Source organism: Felis catus, chromosome D2 (genome assembly GCF_018350175.1).
Source record: "Felis catus isolate Fca126 chromosome D2, F.catus_Fca126_mat1.0, whole genome shotgun sequence".
NCBI lineage: Eukaryota > Metazoa > Chordata > Mammalia > Carnivora > Felidae > Felis > Felis catus.
In genome coordinates this window covers 57,559,010-57,585,183 of record NC_058378.1, presented here as the reverse complement: position 1 = coordinate 57,585,183, position 26,174 = coordinate 57,559,010, and the positions used below count along the sequence as shown (strand labels likewise).

The 26,174-nt window shown below is 37.3% G+C and overlaps 1 protein-coding gene across 6 annotated transcripts in view; it reads left to right on the top strand.

Annotated features, from left to right (window-relative positions):
- The window catches only part of HPSE2 (heparanase 2 (inactive)), a 711,059-nt gene that overhangs the window by 487,479 nt on the left and 197,406 nt on the right, over window positions 1-26,174 (top strand). For all 6 annotated transcript variants that reach the window (XM_045040537.1, XM_023240819.2, XM_045040539.1 and 3 more), the window contains one exon: window positions 9,139-9,186. In XM_045040537.1, the coding sequence (XP_044896472.1) occupies window positions 9,139-9,186 (48 nt within the window). The remainder of the gene's footprint in view (window positions 1-9,138; window positions 9,187-26,174) is intronic.

Sequence of the window (26,174 nt, the reverse complement as noted above, 5' to 3'; positions counted from 1 at the left end):
TGAAAACCTCTCTGTGTTCGTATTACTGGGGTCCCATTATGACTTTTGTGAGCTGTATGCATGTTTTTTACTTCATGGGTCCCTTTCTCCATAAAGACATTGAAACAACAGTCTGTTTTCTACTATGGTGAGTAGGATTAGGGAAAAAAATAGCAGGATGGTGAAGAGCATGCACTTTGGAACTAGATGACACCCAGGTTAGTGACTCATTAGGTCATCTTGAGGAATTGTTTAAGGTCTATAAAACCTCAATCTTCTCCTCTATAAAATGGGACTAATTAAATTACCTACTCTTTATTTTGTTTTTGTTTTCGTTTTATTTTTGAATTTATTTGAGAGAGAGACAGAGAAAGTTGGGGAGAGGGCAGAGGGAGAGAGAGAGGGGGGATCTTAAGCAGGCTCCATGCTCTGTGCAGAGCCCGATGTGGGACTTGATTCCATGACCCTGGAATCATGACCTGAGCCAAAACCAAGAGTCAGACGCTCAATCTACTGAGCCTATTTCTTAGGTTTATTGCAGAGTTAAATGACATAATGAATTTAAAGTTCTTGGCGCAATTGACACCAAAAGGAATATCAGCCATAATTGTTAAGAGTAAGTATATTTCAAGGATGGAAAGGTAGGTTTTTTTCCTGTTTTATTTGCATATAACTTTATGTAGCTTTCCTAGAAGTTTAGAGAATTGAGTTGAGATGGAAACGAGAAAGATTAGTTACAAAAACATGTCAGGATAATGAGGGTGATCACAGCTCCACCTCCTGCATAGAAACCACCACATTCTCATTTGGAGTGGGAAGATGCACAGCTGGGGACAATTTAGTGTACAGGGTAATTATTAAAATGTTATTCCTAATAATTGTTCTGTTTTATTTCAACTGTGAAAGAGTTATATGACTTGACCAAACTACAAGAGGAGAGAACAATTTATTCCTCTTAGTTCCTAAGAAGAGAGTTTCCATCTCTGCCTCTAGAGAGGAAAGGCCCCCAGCATCTGTTCAGTACTCATTAACAAGGAAGCATTAGCTACTGCAAGGGTCTGCTCCCTAGCTAAGCATTGTGTTAGCGACTACTACTACTAAACTTTCTTTCTTTTATTTTTTTTTTCTGGAAAGGACTTCTTTCCTGATTAGAGAAACAACCCAATTCCTTCCCTAAGCCCAAGGCTATCAATTATTGCCATTATGATGAAGGATGTTTTTCTCTTCCTCCAGAGTCAGAGAAGTCAGATGGGGATTAGAAAAAACATTGAAGAAGGAGGCTAGAGTCCTGGGACATAGACTTAGATTTGACACAGATGGTCTTGGAAAATATTCTTCTTCACTTCCTTTTTTTCCATTTCTTTTCTCATTTTTTTTCTTCTTCTACTGTCCCTTAGAACTCTACTTTCTCTTCCAAGAATGGCCTACCCTAACAGGTGCTACTAAGATCAGAATTTGTCAAAGGTATGCCCTATGGTCCTGCTGCATTAGAAGCACCTAGAGAGTTTCTTTAAAATGCTGCATGTTTCTTAAGTTACAATGCATACCTACCAAACCAGAATGTTGGGTGATGGGACCTAGATAGGATTTTGAACAGCAACTCCAAGGCATCCTTTGCACACCAAACCATGAGAATCACTACCTTTTAGTATAGGAGAATGAGTTTTAATATCTTTGTTTTACAGATAAAGGAATGGAGGTGCACAGATGTTAAATTATTTACCAAACTCACATTTATTGAGTGTCAACAGTATACCCGGCAGTACCCTTGTTCCTTCATATTATCTTGTTAATCTTCACAAGGCCTTTGAGAAATAGGTGCTGTTACCTTCCATTTGAAATGGTTTAGGGAGATTAAACAACATGCCCAAGGCCACATGGCTCATAAGCTATGGAACCAAGTCTTAAATCAGATACCTGTCTGACTCCTTGGGCCTGTGGCCTTTCTACTCTATGGTACTTTTTTTCTTGAATCTTCATTTTTTTTAATAGAGCCACATGATCTAGCATACTAGAAAAAATAGAATCCTTTCCCACCTTAGTTCAACACTTCACTCTTCTGGACTCAGCTTCATACCAAGGCTTGAGCTTTTGGAAAGTTTAGTTTTACATGTGAAATTTATCATGACATCTTGATGCATTTTTCCTTCTTCCCACCAGGCTCCACAGCCAGGGCAAATCATATCAGGCCTTCTTTGCTTGAATCCAAGCCTTTATGACTTCCTTAGCAACATTTTAGACAGTCAAGATGTGTCTGTAATAACACTCCCCTAACCAGCACCTTCCAGCTCCAACCATAGCCTTCCAGATCTGTTTCAGCATCTTCTCTCATCATCCCCCAGTCCACTGCCAGTTGCCTTCATTTTAATCAAGCAAGCTTATTTTGCTCTTATATATTATTATCTCACATCTGCCTCCATTTTGTTCCAAACATGGTCCTATAGCCTCCCTCCTTTTAACTCCCCATTAGCAGCAAATAGGCTTCATCCTGGGGGCCAGTTCCAGGTAAAAGTGCCTGGCAACATGTCTTGAGAAGGATTCTTAGGTCAATTGTCAGATTAGTGAGACAGTATTGAGATCTATTACCAATATCTTCCATGGGCTCAGAAAAAGGGGGCAGCACTGTACACATCACAAGTTTGCTATCTCTGCATGGTTAAAACAAGGGCTTTAGACTCAGAACTAGGTTTGAATCTCAGCTCTGCAACTTATTACCTGGGTGATCTGGAGCACAGTTTCCTCATCTATAAAATGAAAGTGATAATACAAAACTTACAAGGCTGTACATTATGTAAACCACTTACCAAATGCCTGTTAATCAATAAATGATAGCCAACTTTTTTTTTCCTTTTTTTCATTCAAGTTTGCCCTTAAATTAAACCTCATGGATGTGACTTTTATTGGCAAGAAAGATTGGTTGAAGAATCTCATCCATCTCAAGTTCCTGTATATTAAAAGCTCTATAAATCTATCAAATTGAAGGAATTGTAAGCCAGAAGGGAAGCCTAAATAGAGAGTTGCACTAGTTATTAAAATCAATGAACATATAGCCATGCTATTTATCAGCTTACTGCCCATGTAATATTATATATAAATAGGAGTGGGGAGAAAAAGGGAAGTGAGGGAGAAAAAGGAAAAAGGAGGGAGGGAGGGAAAGAGAAAGAAACAGAAAGAGAAAGAGATGTATTAATATATCATTTGTTGTATGCAGTGCCTAGTATATATAGCTCAATATATAATTAGCTATGGAAAAGTAAGTGGCTTTGGACCAAATAGAAGATGCCTGGTTTGCTGTAACTCAAGATGAATAATTTTCTCACAGGTTTTTCCTAGGCTTTGTGCAGAATGGCTGTCATATCTTATTCATGCTAGTTACGTAACCAAAGTTCTCTTTGTGGACAAGGGAAAAAAGATCAGACTGCCACAGTCATATTGAAGTTTGTACCTATTTTAGACATCCAGTTCCCTGTGAAGGATTTATCCTCCTTCCTGGGAGCAAAATTCAGAATCCAGTTTTTAGGGTTGCATTCTGTGGTCCAAAAGTAGAAATCAAACCCCAAAGACCATGAGTAAAGATGTGCCTTATTATAAGAGAGAGCTGTGATATGCCCTGGGAGAGAAGGCTCAACAATATTTCAGATACGTCATATGTGCAGGTGGATAACAAAGGAAAGAAATTCTCCCAGATTTGGGATCTCTTGGGGGAGGAAAGGAACTCTCACAATGAAAGGGGATATTTTGTTCTTTTCCATAGCAGCAGATTGGCTCCAATGGGAAAGATCCTCCCAATACTGAAAGGTCTGCCTGGCACTGGCCAATTTCCTTTGATATAAGTCCTTGCCCTTTCCCTCTCTTATCCTTTGCACAACTAGGTGTCAGCATGAGGGCAGACATCTCTTGTTCTCTGAGATAATCATCCAGGATTTCTGTCTTCATAATTCAGGTGTGGAGACATCCAACTTTGGAAAACCAAGATCTTCCCCTTTTGTTATTCACATCCTGGGTCATCTTTTACTTATACATTCATAGACCTAAATCTAGGGATTAGAATGGAAGTAGATGGCTGAAAATCCTTGGATAATACCAGACACTAAACGGAATTTCACTTTCCCAGTGGTATTTCACTCCTGACAGCACTAGTCTGTGTGCATGTTATTCCACCTCTAATATTACCATTGCTGAGCATTCTGCAGCTGTGTTGAAGTCACTCATTTATGTGGTTTGGGCTAGTTTCTGAGAAACACGCAGAACTAGAGAGCAGAAGAATCCATCAATGTTAAATTTGAACAAAGAAAATGATGATCTTTTTGGACTTGTTGCCTTCCACAGTGCCAATATAGATATAAAAACAAAGTATAGAAATGATACAGATATAGGGTAGTTACAGAGAGCCCTAATTTTCAGGGAAGGAGCATGGGGGTGGGGGGAAGCCCCCAGACTCAGTAATGTCTATTCCTTGGGGTTTTGTCTAATTAATTTCCTTTATGTGTTATTTCTGTGGTTGTTTTTTGTATTTTAGTTTTAAAAATATATATCAAAGACTTCTGAAAACAGAACATTTCCCTCATTTGAGATAAATTTTTTATACTTTTCAAAAAATAAGGGTATGTTTGGTCATCTTAGTAGTATTTGGAAATGCATATTTTGTTTGACATTATTTGTGAATTAGATTTTTGCTCCTCAGAATAAGTGTAGAAATGCTTCCATATGTTTGAAGTTGGTTTCATCATTTGGCTAGGAGGGAAAAAGGAAGAACGTAGTTTATAGCAATTTTCATGTGAATACATATTTAATAATGGCATTTCCTCAAAGTTAGCTAAAACAGCTTTTCTATTGCTTCAATATACTACTAAAGATAATAATATCGTTTGTTTCTAAATATTACATTGTAATTGAAATATTCTTTAAATATAATGAAACTAAACCATATTTTACTATTTTGATTTCTTATACAAAATATGATCTTAAGTGAGGATCTGACTTTAATTTTTTCCCCCAAATAGCCACAAATCACATAGCATCATTAAAAAAATGCTTCAGGTTTTCATATACTAAAATTCTTTTCCATGTAATAAATTCGTATGTATAACTTAAAAAAATTGTTCTGTTCCATAGGTCTCCTTACTAATTCCTAATCTCTTTATTAGTTCCTAAGATCTCCTTTCTAATTCCTAGGAATGTTTTAATAATTGTGGGGTTTATGGTATATTTTATTATATGGTAGATCAAATAAATGTCCCTTCATTATTCCATTTTTAAAGAATATTCTTGGCTTCCTCGAGATGAATGTTAGAATGATTTTGCAAAGTTTCAAAAATATCTGCTGGGTTTTTTTATTAGAATTTCATTAAACCCATAAATTAGTTTAGGAAGGATAATTGATTTTCCTATCCAGGATCATGGTAGGTCTTTTCCTTTATTCAATTTAAAAATATTTCTCTGTAAACTATAATATTCTATATAAGGGTCCAATATATTTTATATTTAATTATAGATTTTATAGATTTTCTTTGAGGAATATGGGGTAGGTTGTGGGGGGAGAATATTAGCCTTACTTTGAATGTTCCTAACTCTAGTTTTCCCACTCTTTTTATACTGCTACTTTTAATAATGGAAAGTTACTTAAGGACTTAATTATCAACCTATAGCAGAACAAACTATCCAATACATATGAGGATCTCCAGATTATAGTATCATGAAGAACAAGTTTCCAACTTTTAAGACACCAAATTAGATGAGTTCTTATTTTTTAATTTTTTAATTTTTTTTTTTTTTTTTTTGAGAGAGAGAGAGAAACAGAGTGCGAGCAGGTGAGGGGCAGAGAGAGAGGGAGACACAGAATCGGAAGCAGGCTCCAGGATCTGAGCTGTCAGCACAGAGCCCAATGTGGGCTCGAACTCCAGAGCCAGGAGATCAAGCCCTGAGGCAAAGTTGGACACTTAACCCACTGATCCACCCAGGCACCCCAGGTGTCTTCTTAATTGCCTACCCAGCCCAGACCCTTTTAGCCAAGCAGGGCATTGATGATTTTTTTTTTCCTCCTAATTTTCTTGTGAATGCATAGCTGTTATCATCAATGACTATTTACTTCCAGTTCTTTGAGGGATATTCAAGAGAATTGGAATACATTCAGCAACATCAGCATCAAAAGTCTGTTCCTGGGTTGCCCATCAACTTCTTGAGTGCTCCATCAGTGTTACTCAGTGGGTCTTTTTTCATTCTTACATTCCAAGCCTCCCATCTCTCTGCAGTCATCTCCTTCCTGTTTGTCCACAGCAGTACCTTTCACATTTACCATAGCCAGAGTGATCTTCCTGAAACTCAAATCTGATCCTGATACTCCCTTATTTGTTTAGACACAGGATAAATCCAACAAATATACGTGAAGAAAGAGCCAGCTGTATTTGCAATGTTATGTTGGGTACTAGTCCTACAAAGATAAATAGGAGCTGGACTTTTACCTAGTTAGTTGTTAAGGGGGAGAGACCAGACTTGTTAGTATTATAGGCTAGCAGCTAGTGACCTGACCAGCCTGACTTCCTGTCATTCCCTTACCTGTCCTCTAACATCCAGTCATGTTGGACTCCTGAGAACACACCACCTTGCTTCTACCTTGCTTTGCTCAGGCTGTTCTTATGTCTGGCCTGCTCTTCATGGCAAAATCCTACCCTTCTTTCAATGCCATATTCAGTATCATGTGCAGTATAAAGCTTTTCTCAATGTTTATCTCTCTTATAACACCACAGAAGGTAGAGCGAACTGCTCCCTTGACTTGCTGTCCCACAGCAATTAGTTTGTACGAGTAGTACAGCAACAGAAACTCTGATAGCTGATGGTCTCTGGGTCTTTCTCCTTGGCTTTAGGGTGGTTGTAGTATGGCAGAGGCCCCTGGGCGTCACTTTTGATACCTGCTTCATCATATTCTCTTACAAATAGGCATGAAATGCTCAAGTCTGAGAGTAAGCCAACAAGTAAAGAAGGTAAATTGCTAGTATTTTCTCAAGGCAAGAATTCAACTTATTATTATTATTATTATTATTATTATTATTATTGCATCTTAGAGTTCTACTGTACTTCTTGGCCTCAGTGAAAACAGCTTGGAGGCAGCATAGAATCCTTGAAAGAGGGTAGGGCTTGGAGTCAGAGAACCTGGGTTTAGTCCACACTAGCTCTATGAATTTGAGCAAGTCACATAACCTCTACCAGATTCAGCCTTCTGCACCATAAATCAGAAATATTCACTACATACCAGGTGGTTTTGAGGCTATGTGAAATTATACCTACAAGAAGCTAAAAAACATCTTATAGTGATAAATCACTATAAATGTTAGTGTTATTTTTATTATGGTTATTTTATATGTAAATTAAGACAATTTTACATAAAATATTTCTATTTTCAAAATTTTCCAGCTTGTATTTATTGCTTTGCTTCATCATGCCCTGCTTCCCAAGAAGTGCTACTAAGAGGGGTGGCATAACTCCACAAAAATGGGCTGTTTGGGAAGTCTGGAGACACTATTGCTCCAGCCAGGAGAGAAGTTAGTAATTTGTATAATGGAATCAATAATAACCATCTTACCAAGCAAAAGAGTGTTGAGAATTATAAGAAATAACACATGTGAATGGCTGGTACTAAGTAGGTACTCATTCCCTTCAATCTCCATTTACATTTTGGTCTTACCCATCAAACCAATTCCATTCCTTGATCACGCCTATGTTCCATTTCCCATATTCTTGCTCCTGGACTACTAAATGGTACTGGAGAAAAGACAAAGCCATACAGACAAGAACCAAGCTGCCACCTCCTCCCCTTCCCCTCCTCTCCCATACTCTTTCTCCTATCGACCCCATCTCCCTCTCCTTCTTTGTCATCTTTTATAAAGTTCACTGCAATGCTAAACAGCAGTACTGGCATCCTCTCTCTCTCTTTCAGTCCTGCAAAGATTAAGTACTCTTCCACCATCATGACAAAGCAGAGCCTCTGTTTGGGCAGCACATGGCAACCCCTTTGCCATGTGTCTCCCTGCCAGATTGTGCTGGGATAGGGTAGGGTAGGACCTTCTTGACAAAACACTGTCTCCCTTCTTCGCGAAAGAGTTCTTTGGTTATGATGTATTGATGGAAAAGTGCTTCTGTCTGAAGAAGAGTTCCCCTCCAGGGTCTCAGGGTTGAAAGGAATATCTTGAAGAACTGAGAAACTCCTTTTGATTTCCTGTATCTGGGTGTAACCGTCTCAAATAGTAACAATGGCTTTGACAGCAGATGGCCTCAGAACATGTGGATGGAGATAATGGAGAAAAGTAGGTAGTTGGGTCATTCACAGACTTGAAGTTTATGACACCTTGTAGCATCTGTGAGGCCTTGTATGCTTCTTCCCAGTTCTTTGGTTTTGGTAGAAGCATAGAAGGCTGGGGGATTAATAAAGTAAGGCTTTGCTGTGTGTTTTGTGAGGAAACAGGTCTGGTTTCCCTTTTGAGCTGAGCAAATGTCAGATGACACTCAGTCCTCTACTTCACTGCTTCAGAAATAGTTAGATGTCTCTGTGTTATATGTAAGTGATGAATCACTAAATTCTACTCCTGAAACTAACATAACGCCGTATGTTAACTAACTAGAATTTAAATAAAAACTTGAAACACTAAAAAGAAAAATATTTCTCTGTGTGGTATTCAGTTTTCTACACTCAGATAGGCATGGCAGCCATCCCTGGGGTGTATTTGATAGTGCTTTATACTTACATTACTAAATTGGGTTTTGCCATGCTCTCTTCAGAAGGAGAGGACTAAGGTTTTTCAAAGGCATCTATCTATTGTGGTATCATTCTGGGAAATGTTACTGTTTATTTGTTTCCTAGCAGATTTCAGAGTCTTCAGAGAATAGAAAATGGGAGAGAGAAATTTTGTTCATGGGGAAAGTGATGTGGAAGCCATCAGGCAAGGGCTTGGGAAGACAAACATAGAGAGCATGCGGTACTGGGGTCTTGATTTCTAGATGGTAAAGGACATGTGGAGAGCTGAAAGTACCCTTACCTTCACCTTCTGTATACTTTAACTTGCAGTAACTCCAGATAGGCCATAATTGTGGCTGTGGACTCTCAGCCCAAAGATTGGCCTGATCTATGTCTCAGCTTATTTTATTTGTTCTTTCTGTTCCTTATAGATTCATGAAGGTGGCAGGAAGCACAGTGGATGCAGTTACCTGGCAACAGTAGGTATTCACCATTTTTGCTCTTACTTATTATCAGCTACTGTGAGATGAGAGATAATAAGTTGTTATGAAGTTTATACCTGACATCTAATAAGCCACTCTCTATCCTCCAAGAGAAAAAGTTAAAACTAACTCCAAAGCTGTTCTTATGATGCATACTATCTCATGGGAATATAATTTTGTTTTGTTGTTGCAAATTTTTTTTAAAAAACACTAAAAGCTCAGCTATTATGGACACTTTTAAATTAATATGTCATCAGTGAACAGGTAATGGGAATCTGAGCATGCCACCACTCATCTGAGCTTTTCCTTGAGAATAAATTTCCTTAAGAGAGGAAGTAGTGTTCAATAGTCAACATATCATGTGAAAAATAGCAACACTTCATTATGGTAATGGCAGTGGTCTTAAATAGTGCCTAGAGTGTTACTAACATGAAGCAATTTTAAAAAATGGAATATGAAGGGAATGAAGCAGCCTCAAGAGAAGATAAACCCTAGTATTCCAGGAAGAAGCTTACAGTGGGAAAGACCTGTTACCTTAAGGGTATCTTGATTTGTAAAGATAATTATCAGATACATAAATTAATTTTAAGTTTCCTTATGGTATTTGTGCTGGCATGTCAGTATCTCACAATGTCTCACCAATTTTTTACTGGAATCTTGCCCTTCCTTTTTGTAAGAAATCTATCCCACAGCATCTTCCAGGTCATCTCTCATCTAATGTAGTCCCCACGGCTCAGACATGTGCTCCTATTCTGGGCCCTCATAGCTGTCAACTATGACCACCTTTCTCAGTGACTCTAAACCTGCCTGCCTAACACATTTACTTCCTCTGTTTTAAGTGGTCACAGTATCCTTTGGGATGCGTGACAGTTGTGAAAGCAAGAACAGTGGATGAAATCTTCATTAATTATCCCAAAAGGATTTTTGACTGTTAGCAATCAATAACTTCAATCATAATGGAAAATATTTTATTAGCCATTTGTACTTAGTTTCTCTAAACATCAAGTTCTAAAGGTTTCCAGAAATTTTTATCCTCCTTCAGTTTGTTTTGTGAGTCATGGATTGAGTAGGTCTAAGGATCTTGTCTTCCTCATGTTTAAAACCCCTCAGTGGCTTCCCTTTGCACTTAGACAAAAGGCCAAACTCTCTACTCTGTCCTATAAGGAAGGTGCCTTGTGTTTGACCTCTGCTGCTTCTAGTAGTTTGACCTCTAGTACCACCCTAACCTTACTCATTCTGTCCCAACACCATAATGGTCTTTCATTTTTTTAGAAGGTTCACATGCATGTCTTCCTCAGGATCTTTGTATGTGCTATTGTCTCTGCCTAGAATGCTGTTGTCCTATTTGTTTATGTGGCTAGCTCCTTCTCATCTCTAAATACTCAACTGACATGTTATCTTCTTTGAGAGGCCTTCCCTGATGATCTTATCTGAAACAGATTGTGTTTAATTTTCTTTCTTAGCTCTTTTTTTTCCATGGTACTTTATACAACTTATATTTTTCTCTTAATTTATTATTGTAATTTGTGTGTTTTTCTGTTCCACCAGAATATCATTTACTTCCAAAATGCTTATTTAGTCTATTGTTTATTGGGCCTTTACTGAGAGAAGATAACAATATTGATGATCATAATGTGGCAGGAACTGTTGTAAACCTTTTATGCCTTACCATAACTGATCTTCACAGCAACAAAATGAGTTTGGGGATACTTTTATCTCTTACATAACTTAAAGGAAGTTGTAGAAAATCCAAACATTACACAGTAAATGGCAGATTGTGAACTTAAAGTTGAGTCTGTCTCACTCCAAGGGCTATTCTCTTAACTGTTACTACTTTGATTACACAACAATGCTTTTTTTACTGAAAACATTACATTCTACTGGGCAATTCAAATTCTCTTCACTGTCTTTAATCAAAGGCTATCTGGATAATGTAGTGTAAAGGCTGGAGCTTGAAGAATTTGCAGTGTTTATAAGGAGAAATTAAGAGATCAGTGTATGAAAACTATTGGGTAAGAATGTAAGGCTTACTCAGTTACTATGACTGACAAGGAGGATTGGAAAAAGTTTTTCTTCCATATTCAAACACTTTCCATAGCACAAATGGAATGAAGTGAGCACAGTATTTTGTTTATAGTGGAGAAATAAAATTTTTATAAATATATTTTGTTTATTAGCTATTTTTAAAATATTGGCCACTTCTCAAGATAAATGTCATGTGTTTGCAACTACTCTAAAAATACCCCCCAAAGCAGGCAAGGGGTTGTGTTTCTTTTGGCTCCAGGACCAGCACTCATCTGGGGACAACCAGTAGCACCTGGAATCCACCATTTATCCCTTCCAGCCATAGTTTTCAATCAAGACTTGGAGTAGTCATGGAACAATTCCAGGAAATCCTGGCCAGGAGAATTCAATGAAAATTAAAGCCAAATACCATGTTTCTCTAACCCTGAGAAATGTCGAGGTGAATTTCTTAATAATGTAAAGAAATCAAGAGTCATTATCAGAAAAAATTAAAAGAACAAAGAATTTGCCAATATATATCGATATATAGGTAGCCAAAAGAATCAATTCAGTACTGGAATATTGAGCTTGGAGCTTGAACAAGAACCCTGAGTCCGAAGTAATAAATAAATAGGTCTATATAGTTAGCCTATTTTGATTTGAAAGTTCATGCTCTTGGATTTTGAGTAGAAGATACATGACTTAATGATTGGTCCTGCCCAACCCAGCAAGAGTTACTGGGATGAAGTTCCAACTACAGAAGTAGTGCAGTAGTTTGTATCAGTTATCAGTGCTAAATCTGGACCAAATAAATAATAAATAAATAATACACACACACACACACACACACACACACACACACACACACACTGGAGAGCGACCAAAAGGCAGCAAAAACTGGAAAAAGTTATTCAATCCTTGAAAGAAGTGAATGATACTAGTGAGATCTGTGGTTACTTAAGAATCCATGCAGTATGTTGTGGCTAAAACTCAAACAAAATACATGATTATATTGGTTTGAGATCTCAGAAGGAATCAGAAGGTAGAAATCTCAGAAAGAAGGAGCTATGGGCAAAACACCAAATATGCACATAAACTTCCTTCAGATCTTTGCCTGATCCATGAAATGTGCATATTCAAGGGAGACTCCAAGGAGCCTGGTAGAAAATAACAACTGGAAACCTGAAAAAGTTGAACAGTGATTTCAGCTGCAATCTGTCACATGAGGGACAGCTTGGAACTTGAATTTCACAGATTTAGAGAGACTTGATAAACACCTTGTGCTTTCCAGTGAAAATTAGGAGTTATGTCTCAGGAGTAAAGTCTTGTCCTGGGACAAAGGATTTTCCCTAATTCTAATGTATAGCCAAAACAGATTCACCCTAACAAAGCGTAAACTGAAGCTGCCACAAGTTGGATGATCAGCCATTCATCCAACTTCCTGCTAGATCCAAAACAAACACTCTTCTGTTTCTATAAAATATCATCCACACTTCACAGTATACAATTAAACAATTACTAGATATGCAAAGAAACAGAAAAATGTGACCCATGGCCAAAGAATGAGTAATAAATAGAAACCCTGAGATAACTTAGGTAATGGAATTAGCCCCACATTGGGCCCTCTGCTGTCAGAGCAGAGCCCGCTTCAGATCCTCTATCTTCCTCTCTCTCTGCCCCCCCCCCCACAGCTCTCCCTCTCTTTCTCTCTCTCTTTCTCTCACTCTCTCTCTCAAAATAAATAAATAAACATTAAAAAAATAAAGAATGTTCATAGCAGGCAAAAACTAGAAACAACCCAGGTGTCCATCAGCAACAGAATAGATTAAACAAACTGTTGTGTATTCATACAAAGGAATGTGCCTCAGCAAGGTCAAAGAACAAACTAATGATATACTCCACAACATGGATGAATCTCAGAGTCATTATGCTAAGTGGAAAAAGCCTTATATTAAAAAGAACATTTATATATTGCAATTATATGAAGTTTTAAAAATTAGAACATTGCTTTTATAGGTTGTAGAGGGTAGGGATATAGATTGAGAGGGAAGGGCACACGAGGAAGTTTTTTGGGGTGATTGTAATCTTAATAGGGGATTTGAGTACATAGGAATGTGCATTTGTTAAAATTCATCAAATGACATTCTTAAGATTTGTGCATATCATTATATATGTAAAATTTACTTAAGAAAAAGAACTATAAACAGATGTTAACTCTAGTTAACAATATGCCTGATAAAGTGTTGTCTACAACTTACTTTGAAATGCTTAAAAACATAAAATGGATCAATGAATGGATAGAGTGATAGATAGATTGATAAATGTGAGATAGAGAAAGTGTAGTAAAATGTTAATTGTAGAACCTAGGTGGTAGATCTACGGTTTTCACTATACCATATATATATATATATATATATATATACACACACACACACACACACACTATATACACTATATATTTCCACCTGTCTCTGTTAGAAATTTTTTATAATAAAATATTGTGGAAAAGGCTAAATTGTTACACTAAATAATGGTATCTATTATATAATACAATAAATTGCTGTGAAAATATTTATGTGAAAAACATAAGAATTGGGAAAATGCTTTTGTTAAGTGAATAAAGTAAAATATAAAATATACAAATCATACTTCAATAATATATAAAAATTCACATAAACTCAAAAGGCACTAATAGGTTAATAGTGTTTATCTTTAGATGTAGGGAGTATTGAGACTCTTTTATTCCCATTTTTACTTTTCTTTTTTGTGTAATAAGCACATATTGCATTTTTGTTTATAATAGAAACCATCAGTACCCAGCTCCACCCTTCTCACTCCCATATTCACCTCTTCAGAAACAAATGTCACAATTTTAGCCGCTTCTATTTGTTTCCATATTTCTAAACAACAGTCTGATGCTGCTATGTCTTGATTTTTTTTCCAGTTCGAATATTATCTATAAACTTCCTACTATGGAATATGAGAATTTAGCTCTCATACCTCTCTAGCTCTTCATACGCTGAAATACTTTACTTTCCCCATCTTCCAATATTTTATATCGAAGTATTGGTTAGATCAGAGTTCAGCATTCACATTTTTATTACTATGTAAATATGACTCACAGCAGAGAATGTAGTGTGCTATGGTTATTTTCTTTCTTTCTTTCACAACTTCCTGTTTTCCCTGGAGCTAATAACTGTCTCTTTTTCATTCACCTAGTTTCCTATTAATCTATCCCTAATTCATCCCTAAACTCTGTACCAGAGGGGTAAACCTCCTCTCTCTCTCTCTCTCTCTCTCTCTCTCCAAACACCCCAGGTAGCCATCAGTTTCATCTTGTCCTTGTCCTGCTGTCCTGAAGCCATCCCTCCTCTGATCCCATCTGGACTGGGTTGATCTCAGTGCTTCCTGCACAGCTGTTGTCCTGGGATCTCCCTTCACCATCATCGTAGGGATTCCTTTTGACTCTCTTTATTTATTGGATCCATGCCTTTTTTTGAGGTTTACTCCCTCATTTTGGTGGAACATTTTTTTTTCTAGGAACTTCCTGAGAAAAGATAAATGAGGGGTAAACATGTTGAGACCTTGTATTAGAGTTTGATTTATATTTTGGATGCATACAGATTTCCCTCAGATTTTGATGCTTTAATTCCATTTTATTCTAGTTTTTCCTGTAACTGTTGAGAAATCCGATGCCTTTTTAATCTCCAGTTCTTTTATTTGCCTTGTTGTTTTTTGTTTTTTTTTTTTTTTCTCTCTTGGTACATTTAAGATCTTTTCCTTGTCCCCAGTGATCCTTTATGCAACTGTCTTTATATTCTGTTCACTAGATGTAGATCCTCTCAATCTGAAATTCATACCCTTCAGTTTGGGAAATTTTCTTGATCTTTTTTTCTTTGATAATTTTCTTCATTTTATTTTTTGTGCTTTCTCTTTCTGGAACTTCTTCTAGTCAGATATCAGGACTCCTCAAATAGTACTCTAATTGTTATATGTTTTCTCTCCTTTCTTTTTCTTCTGTTTTCTGATAAATCTACTTAATCATCTAAATTTTCTGTTGAAATTTTCATTTCTGTTATCATGTATCTAATTTCCAAAAGCTCTTTTTGTTCCTCAATCCTTCCTGTTAATGACCTCTCCGTTACTTATTTACTTATTTCTGGATGCAGTTATCTTCTGTTTTCTCTCTGAGGATATCAACTTTAGGTGTTTGTTTATTTTGCTCCTTTTCTTCTTTTCTATTCCTTCCCTCCCCACCTTCATCCCTCCCTCCTTTCCTTCCTTCTTTTGTTTCTTTCTTTCTCCAATATATTTTTTTATGATTTCTGTATTAAATTGTTTCCTCTATGTTCTTCTCTCCTTCTGCCATTTCTTTATTTTGGTTTTTGTCTTTCACATTAAAGATTTTCCTCAAATGTCAAATGATTCTTGGATCTCTACTCATATTTAAGAAAGAGGCATGTAAAGCTGATTGGACATTTTTTGTTTATGGATATTTCTTCTTAATAATGGGGGTCTATGTAGGGTGATCTGGCTGGGTTGTTACATTAGGGTACTCTTAACTGTCTATATCTGTTGGTTTTTTCTCTTATGTAATTTAGTTTTTCCAGAGAAGAATTCTCCCTTCTCTCATCTCAGAAATATAAGTCAGCAGGTATTCTCACATTTGAGGAAGGGGACTAGATATCTTATTGTTTACTATGTAGGCTTTTTACTCCTCTTGTTTGCAGTATGGTTGACCCCACCTCAACTGTGCATGGTGTCTCTGACTCTGGCTTAACGGCTGATGTGCTGCTTTATCGGAAATGCAGCAGTTTCTTAACTGTGTAGGGGGCAGTGGTCCTCCAACATTTTTGTCTCAGAACCCTTTCACTCTTGAAAAACATTGAGTGCCCAAAGTAATTTTTAGGAAAATCATATTTATAGATATTTACTATATTAGAATTGAAACAGAAATTTTTAAGTGTTTATTTTTAAATAATAAACCCATTACATTTTACCATAAAAAATGTATTTTATAAAATAACTATATTTCTCAAAAACAAAAAAAATTAAGTGAGGAGATTGGCATTATGTTATATTCATGCAGATCTCTTTAATACCTAGCTTAATTGAAGATGTGCAGACAAGTCTTCTTATATGTTCTATGGCAATATGTTGTTTGGGTTTAAGAATATGAAGAAAATTTTAGTGTGCCTGGGTGGCTCAGTCGGTTAAGCATCGAACTTCAGCTCAGGTCATGATCTTGTGGTTAATGAGTTCGGGCCCCACATCAGGCTCTGTGCTGATGGCTCAGAGCCCGGAGTCTGCTTCAGATTGTGTGTTTCCTTCTGTCTCTGCCACTCCCCACTCGCTCTCTGTCTCTCTCTCAAAAATAAATAAACATTCCAAGAAAATTAAAAAAAAAAAAAAGATTATGAAGAAAATTTTCCCTCCCAGAGATATGTATCTAGGAAAGGGAGGATTACTTGAATAACCTTTTTCAGATTATTATGGCTATTTTTCTAGATACTACACCAAAATTCAGTTAAGTGATAGTTTCCTAAAGGTTAGTTGTAGTGTGAAATATGAAGCCATACCAGTGAACTTTTCAGACTCCGATGTATAAAAGTATGTTGGTCTTATGTTTTGAATATATCTTTTACCCATGCATGATTCTGTAACATCATGCATTGATCATTTGGAAAATATTGCTTTACTGAGTTATGAGTTATACAGATCTCCCAAATGCTAACACATTTCATTATGAAACCTCAAAAAAAAAAAAAAAAAAAAAAAGCACATTCATTAATATCACCACTGACCTAATCAGAAAAGCCTTGTTAAGGTTTGGGAAGCTGACAAGCTCATGATAGCAGGTACAAATATTCTAAAATTCTAATTTTCACCTAACAGCTCAAAATTTATAATCAGCAGCAAGTTCTGATTGTTTTCATTGAAGTGACTTGCTTGTTTTGTTCATTTTTGAAAAAAAAAAATATCTTCCAAATACCCAAGTCTGAACAACTAAAATTTGCCTGTCATTCTTTTAATAAAAAAATTGTCCTATGAAAAACATGACCAGTTCAGTTTGCAACTCAGTTGCTGTTGAGGTGAAGTCTTTTATGTTTATTTCTATTTATTCATATAGAATATTTTTTTAAATGTGTAATCAGGTTAAAATTTAATAAAGTTATTAGTTTTATTACTTGATCACAGAAATTATTAAGTGAAATTGCCATTTTTGTTTTATTGCAAGTATGTGACCGTAGTCCCCAGCAGTCTGCTGCTCCTGACTTGATGGTGTACTTTTGTCCACTGTTGCTTTTGTACCATCAGTTCAAATGTCAACATAGTTTTTCCAATACAAATGAGAACCAAATAAGTTATCTAACGCTTTCTATATTTCATCTATCTATATGTAGTGCCAATACACCAAGTATATTTTAGTGTCATTCCCATGAAAGAAGACCTTTATCAATGATTAGTTGGTGTTGACATTAGATGGATACAAGAAAAAAAGCTTCATCTTTAGGCTTATACAGACATTAATATTCTGAGATATTAACTTTGTCTTCACCTTTGCAGCTAGATCTTTACTTTAACAAATTCCTGAATTGTTGAGAAGTGGCACTAGGGTGATTTCTTTCACTAACTTACCGACTTCATTCAGCAGGCATTCAGTAATATCGATTGTACAGACTCTATCAGTCCCTCAGCCATGTGGTGCACCACATGCAGTATGATTACCTACACTTTAAGATGCTTTTTATAAATTTAAAATTTAGAGAAGTCTTCAAAATAATTTTAAAATGTGATTGCAACACAAGACAACAAAGTGTTTTTATTTCCATAGTCATAAGAAAAACATTAGAATTTATAAATAACTTATTGAATGATGATGGGGTTACACAGGTTACAGAAGGTATAATAGAAAATAGATTATAAAGAATACAGTAGAAGTATGGAGAACAAACTGAGTTAACTTTTGAAAGCGTATGTACTTATACACCAAAAATATCCCTTAGAAAAGTCTAGAATAGAAAACAAGAAAATATGAGTTATATGTTTCATTAATCACCAAAGCAGTGACACTGTCACATCATATGAACTGTGGAAAACCCCACTATACACTTGTGGGAAAATGATAGTGAACATGGCAAATAATTGTGTAATTATGAAAATAGTTTTGATTTCATGGACCGCCCCCCCCCCCCGAAAGGGCCCTGGGGCTTCCCAAGAGTCCCTGGACCACATTTGAACAACCACTGATGTAGCATAAGGGTAGGGATCTGACAATCTAGTTGTTTTTCAATTGCCCTGTTTCAGTTCACCTATCCCTTCTATTCCTGATGACACCTTGTGCTTCCAGCTCTGGGGACTGATAGGGAATTCAGCCTCCTCTTCCTTCTGTTTTCTAATAACATCTTTATTGTGATATTTTTCTGTCCTATTCTCTGAGACCATGTAGGTGAATGTCCTTTTGGTTTTCTGTCTTCTTTTTTTTTTTTTTTTTTGGTCCCATTGCCATTGTTTTAGTGGGGTTTTGGGAGAGAATTCAGTAAATACCTGTTGTTCTTGTTGTTGTTTTTAATTTTTTAACATTTATTAATTTATTCATTTTAGAGACACAGAATGTGAGCAAGTGAGGGGCAGAGAGAGAGGGAGACACAGAATCTGAAGCAGGCTCCAGCCTCTGAGCTGCAGCACAGAGCCCATCATGAGGCTTGAACTCACAAGCCACAAGATCATGATCTGAGCTGAGTCAGACACTTAACTGACTGAGCCACCCAGGTGCCCCAGGAAATGCCTGTTTTTAAACCACCATATTTAACCTGAAATTCTGCTGTCTGCTCTTTTGTTTCTCTCAGATTGTTTTTTAAGTGAACCTTTTATTGGTAGTCATGAAAAGTGTGCTGAACCATGAAGGGAAAACACTACTAAATAATGTTGTATGCCTGTAATGGTCCACACACTATTTGGGGATATTTTATATATTTTATCTTGTTTCATTCTCACAATCATCTTGGGAAAAAATCATATTCCCATTTTATAAGTAAGTAACCTTTCAGATTATTCTTAGATAAAATTTGAAAATTAATTTTTGAAAAGATGTGAAATCCATTTTTAGTATTTGTCAAGTTAGGCAAGCCCAGGTGTTCTCATTGTGTGAGCGATAGCAGAGACCAACAGGATAAAATTCTATGGCTGCATTTCCCAGACATCAGTACTTTTAAGAAGCTCATCAGTTGGTTCTGACATTTAGTAAGGGTTAGGAACTACTGCCCTGGAGCTTTCTAATTGAGCATCAGTAGCCCCTGGGCACTTAAACTGCAGAGAGCACACAGTGTGTGCTTCTAGACCGGCAGCAGCAGCAGCACTTGGGAACTTGTTAGAAATGCAAATTCTCAAACGTCATCCCAGAGCCACTGGCCTGGATCCAGTATTGTGCCCTAATATGCCCTCTGGGTGATGCTGGTCACACTCTAAAGCTGGAAGCCACTGCCATCAAGATTGACTGCCTAGATCTGATCTCTAAGAATACATTTATTACCAGGGTTTTTGGCATAAAACTTTCTTCAGAAGCCTCTTTTCTGACATGTGGATGGGAGAAAAGATGTAAGAAAAATTAACCTGGGAATTGGCCTTCAGAAAATCCCTGCCCCTTGTAGTCAGAGTTAAAACTTTAAGTCATCTAATTTTCAATAAGTTTTTCTCTTATAGAGAAGTCAGCACTTTTCTCTTGTTGGTCTTAGTCTGCACTTATATATATCATTCCTCACTTCTGCTGTTGCAGAAAAACGAAATACGGTGAATCTACTACAGCTGTAGGCTTAAAGAGATCAATTTTAAGAGATCAATTCTATAATTTAGATTTTTAGCGACATTTAAAAGCATAAAAATGAACATTAAAAAAAGTCATTGCAAGTGCAACTATAGATTTGCCTACAATATAAGTAAATGTGAGCAAAATGACTCTGAGAATAGCATCTATTGGAAATTCACGGGTAATGGGACATTAGAATGACTTGTTAAGCAGAGATTCTGTTTAAAAGGAAAAAATTGAAGGAATCCATCATATCAATACTCAATTTTAGAGAAAAGAGTGCTAATGAAATGTGGACCCTATTTAGAAAAAATATAGAAGCAAGATTTAACAATGTAAGTGAATCAAAAGAGTGTTTTAAGAGTGTTAAAACTTATTTAAAACACTATTTTGGAAGCAAATAACCTATGGAGCTGTGCATTATGGTTTGTTAGAAAGAACAAGGGCTTTGAAGTCAAACAGTCCTGGACAAAATCCCTCTGACCCTTAGTAGATTTGTGGCCTTGAGGAAGAAGTAAATCCTTCAGAGGGATCCTTCAGTTTTCCCATCTATTAAGTGGAGAGAAGGCTAGGTGAGGCGTGCATGAAAAGCACTTTGCACAGTACACTCAATAGGTTGAGCTCTTACAAATGTGAGTCCCCTTCTTCCTTCCCCTTCTGTCTTTCTGTGATCCTTCTCCATCTCTCTGTGCTTTTGAAAGTGTCCACTATAGACAGATGCTTAGCACATATTCTATTACTGAACATTTTTATAGCATTCTGCAGATGCTCCAAGGCTTTGGCTTATGGTCTTTTCAGCCAAAGGAGGAAACTGGGTGGTTCTGTGGAATAATCCTGTTGTGTTTTATTGATTAATCCATTCAAAACATATTTATTGAGCACCTACCAGGTTCAGGCACTGTGCTAGATACTATGGATACACTAGGGAGAAAGGAGAGACCAGATCCTGCCCCCTGGGGAGCTTAGTAGGAGTCTAGTTAGCAAAGAGTTTATCCTTCTAGTGACCACTTTGGAAACCATGCTTTTTCTCCTTCTTCCAGAAGAGGAGGGAGAATGGGAGAGGTGCTCCTGGTGGAGGAAGTAAGGATGACAATTGGAAGAAAATCCTTGTGGGCTCGAGAGAGCTGTGCTAGACAAATATCTGCTGTAGAGGATTTAAAAAGGAAAGGATAAGCAGGGAAGAAAGCCATAAATGACATATGGAACTGGGCTGCAAACAAAATTAGAGAAAAAGGAAGAGAGAGAAAGAGAACTTTCTAAAGTGAATTGAAAATTCAAAGAGCTCTTTGTGTTAGGAAGACTATATATACACAGCTGCATGTGTGTGGTGTGTTTGTGTGTGTGTGTGTGCGTGTGTGCATGTGTGTATTTAATTTTAATTGAGCATTTTCTGGGGGCAAACTTTATGTGAAGTTCTTTACAGAAGTGATCCAGAGCACAGATTTTGCTGCCTAGCAGACTGCATTCAAATCCTTAGTACCTACTGTTTGTGTGAACTTAAGCAAATTGGTCAGAACCTCATTAGCCTTAATGACTTCTTTTGTAAATTAGGCATAATACCTATGACACAGGTAGTAGGTTCCTTATCATCAGCCAAAGGGGTATTTGTAGCTTTTCTCTCAACCTAATTCTGGAAGGCTATGTAGCCTCCATTAGTGGCTCTCTTTACCTCAGCCATTCCCGGGGTAACTGGCTTACATGGCCACTGTTGATTTGGACTACTCCTTTCTCATTTGGAGTGTACACACATATGCAAAACCCCAAAAAAGGCATGGCATTATCTCCAAGTTTCCACAGGTATCTCCTTTGCCTAAGGAGGAAAAGTTTGAAAAACACTGGTCCAGGGCCTTGTGCATAGCTAATAACATCTGTCATTCGTTAAAGCTGCCCAGGCACATTATGTGCATTACATCAAGGGCATCTGTTAAATGTATGGGCATTAAATGGGCTGCTTTTAGAGACTTACGAGGCTTGAAATCCCAGGATCTCCCCTTCTATCTTTGTGCCAGGTCCCAATCGTCCTTGTCTCAATCACCCTGGAGCCCACCCTGGGGAAATGCTAGTTGGCAACTTCATGGGAAATGGAAAAGCGTGGATGCCAGCTTCCTCACGCTTACTTTCTTTATTCCTCTGTTAAACAAGTTTTTGGCTAGTCTGGAGTCAGACAGTCTGGTTTTAAATTCGGGCTCTAACACTTATTTATCATGTACAAGACCTTTAGCTGCACTGAGTCTTAAATAGGGTTTAAATGAATAAAGGAAGTGCTGGGGGGGGGGGCGGGTGGAGAGCAAACCACAGTATTAAATAGAGTGATCTTCAAGAATGTGACATTTGAGCAGATATGAAAGAAGTGAGGGAGTCAGCTAAGCAGACACCCTAAGGAAGTGTGTTCCAGGTGGAAGGGACAGCTAGATCAAGATCTCCAAGGTGTGAGTGGGTCTTAGATGTTCTATAATTACCCACCATGGAAGATTGCTCTGAGGATAAATGCGATGACGCATGTAAAGCGTTTAGCATAATACTTACAATCAGGAGTGTTTAGTAACTTTCGATCATATGATTGCTCAATTTTTTTATGGAAGTCACATTTCTAAATGTTCAATATGTTGCAGAATCTTTCAAAATGATTCATCTACATAGCACATGAGTGGAATGGTGCCTTTTTGAAACTGGTTTTCTTCCACACATACTCTTGACTTTTATACATACTACTTTGAGGTAAAAAAATATATATATATTTATTGTCTCTGAATAAGTTCCTTCCTTGGCAACAGGCATGAAAAAGCTTTAAACTGTGTTATATTAAAATTTTTGGAAGCTAAATGGGAGATGTGACCACTGTTCCCATGTCTCCAGTTCTTTTATCTTTCCTTCATTGTTTATTATCAGAAAGGTCACTACAGTCAAAAGTACAGCCACCTTCTAGGGAGGACTTTCCAATATTTCCAGCCAGCCGAACCATTTTTCCTTTCCATGTCTCTTTTCATTTTAGAAAAAAAGAATGAAAGATTTTATGTTATTAGAATCCCATTTTGGCTGTCTCAAACTGCAAATCCTTGGAGACATTGAAGCTCTATATACATAGTGTTCTGTGTGATATATTGTGTGGGGTGAGCATGATGAAAATAAAAGGGAAGAGCACTAACTGAAAGCCTTCCATCTGCCAAACGTTGTTTTAGCTGTTTTATATAAAATTAAATCCCTGAAAGACCTGACTACCTTGCTACTCAAAGTGTGGTCCAGATCAGCAGCATTAGCATCTCCTGGGAGTTGTTAGAAATGCAGACTCTTGGGCCTCAACACAGGCCAGTTACTAAGTCAGAATCTGCATTCTAATAAGGTCCCCAGGTGTTTCATATGCACATTATAGTCTCAGAAGTATTGCCCTGACAAGGCAAAATGAGAGCAGGTATCTTTTCTAAGTACTCACAGCTAATAAGTGATGATCCAGGATTTAACTGAGGTCTGTTCACAGAGCAGAGTGCTTACTCTATCACTATACTATTTCCCTCACCAATTCTTTTTAATAGGTGTATTTTGTAATCTACTTTATAGAGAAAAAAAGAAATAGATCAGCTTCCCCTTGAACGTACTTTGAAAGCATTTGCCCCGACAGGATGTGTATAAACACCTGGTCCAAAGCAGTGGGCCTAAAAGATGAGAACTGAGTTTGTGTGTGGCTGTGGGTGGATGAATCACATGTTCCTCTGCTCTTCTGAGGTAACCTGCCTTTCTGTTGAATTAGGGAACCCAAGTGTAATTGTTGGCAGGCTTCTCCCCAGATCCTACCCTGATGAACAGAAGAATGGGGAAAGGCAGACCATGGCCTGAGGAGATGAACAATCTGGCGTAGAAGTCAGAGAATGTCTTTTTTTATGAGCAAGGAGGTATTTTTATGGTTTGCCTTGAGTGAATAGCCTCTGATGTTGGGAAAACAGACTGGGAACAGCTGGACCACACTTTGGATCAGTTGCCACAACAACTTGATACATTTGTCTCTGGTGTCATTTGATCCCTTTGAGAGCTGTATTACCTCAATGTGGATGTTTGACTTTCAGGCTTACTTTGTGCAGTAAGCACGTCTGTTTGATTGTATTCCTCAGATTACATGGAGTGTTGATTATACTCCTTTGGGAGTTTGGATTCTAGGATTACAGAACATGGTAACCTCACAAGTGACTGGATCCCAGAATCTCATAGAACCATTGTTATATTTACCACCATCAAAACTCTGATTTCCAAGGGCAAACCCTACCTGAATAGCATCTGGGAAAATTATAGAAATATTTGAAGACATCTCCAATTTTCAATTTCTGGTAATATATTCTACATTCTCATCTCAGATGATCTTTGTGAGCAATACTTTTGAAACTTGATATCCGTACAAAAGTTATTATGTTACTATCATTATTTAGTATTTAACCTTTTTCTTGGAAAAATTAAACAAGGACTACTCACCATTTGAAGGTTTGCAAAGTAGAATTGAATGCACGTATGTGATTCCAAGAGCATCTTAATCTTTTCTCTTAAGAGATTTAGAAATGACCAGTCCCTTGATGACAGATTGAGAGTGAGCCTAGCTACTGTCACACTGGAAAGGGCTGAGTGTTCTGCGTGAATCATTTACCCTGACAGACATTTGTTCTCCTTAAGAAAAGTGGCTGCTTTCTCCTCTCTTTGATAAGAAATGGTCAGGCACTTCTGTCCCAGCTCCCAATTAATGGCAGCTGAAACTAGAGGTCCTGATAAACTTCTATTACCATGTCTGTGTCCATCGTCATCACCATCACCACCTTCTCTGAAAGCCATAGGCTCTTTTCTAAAACAAAATCTCCTCTGAGAGTTCAAGAAAGCAAAGAACAACAACAACAAAATTTATGTCATTAGAAGCTATGGAGGATGGTTTTGAGCATGTGCAGAATGTAATTTCATTATAGTCTAGAGTTACATGGCTGTTTCTGGGATCAGGGAGTTTCTTAAACAGAATATACTGTTAGATGGCAGCATAACTGTGGTTTTCTGCTGGTATTTTGGTGCGGAGGTGGATGGCTGTTTCCTGTCATTTTTCCTTTGTTCCCCTCTCTATTCCCACTTCATTTCATGTAAATAAAAGGAAACAAAGAGTAACAAAAGCACCACCACCAACAAACACTTATGTTAAAGTTCCAAACTTGGCCTATAGAAGTCAAGGAATTCAAATTTTCTATAATTCTTAACAATTCACTTACATTGTAATTAGTATACTTTTTTTCAATGCTTGTTCAACTTTTACATAAGATGCTTTAATGTGAATCACATGAAAAATATGGCCAAACGTTATGAGCAGTTTAACATTTGCATTTCCTGTTCTGTGTGGGTAATTTTGTAAACCTTGGGGTTAGCCTAACAGACTAGGAGGGGGGTGAAGAGGAAGTTGGCCAGCTGGGTTTGGAAAATGCCCTTCTGGATATCTGGCATGCCCAGAGTGAAGAGATGGGTGATTTCCCAGTGGCACGGGGGACGTTTTTATTTCACGAAGAGCAGAGTTTTGCCATAAGGAGAGCATAAAGCCTCTACTCCAGACAGGGCAAAATCAGTGGTATCACCAGCAGCAGCAATCTTCCTTTGCTTAAGAAAACCAACCTAGTGAGGGAGCAGTCTATGGGCTGGTGGAACTCAAAATCTCAGGAAGGACCTCTAAATCTAAAGAGATTTCCCAGATCCTTATCCACTTATCACAGGAGCCAAATCTCTAGTGCTGTTTCTTTGGGTATAGGGTACCTTTTAAGGTAATCAATCCTTTTATAATTCTGATGAAAACTATCGATTTTCTTAGAAAAATGCATGTGTATACGCCGAAATACACACACAGTTTTAGACAAGATTTCAAGGCTTTTATGGATTCCTTGAAGCCCATCCTTGGACCTCATAAGGAATCCAAAGACCCTATGTTAAGAACTAGGTTTGGACATCTCTTCCTCCTGCCCTCACACCACACTACTAACTCATGCCCCCAAGTCCTCATTTAAAATGCTTTTGAAGTAGAACACATAAAGGCCCAACGATCATAATGTAAATTAACTTATTCTTGTGTAACAAGAGACAGAAAAGTGTTGTGGTTCTTTCTTAGTCCCTCCTCCATTACTTCACATAGTGTTTTGTATGCGATTAGTGTTCACTAAATCATGAGAGAGAA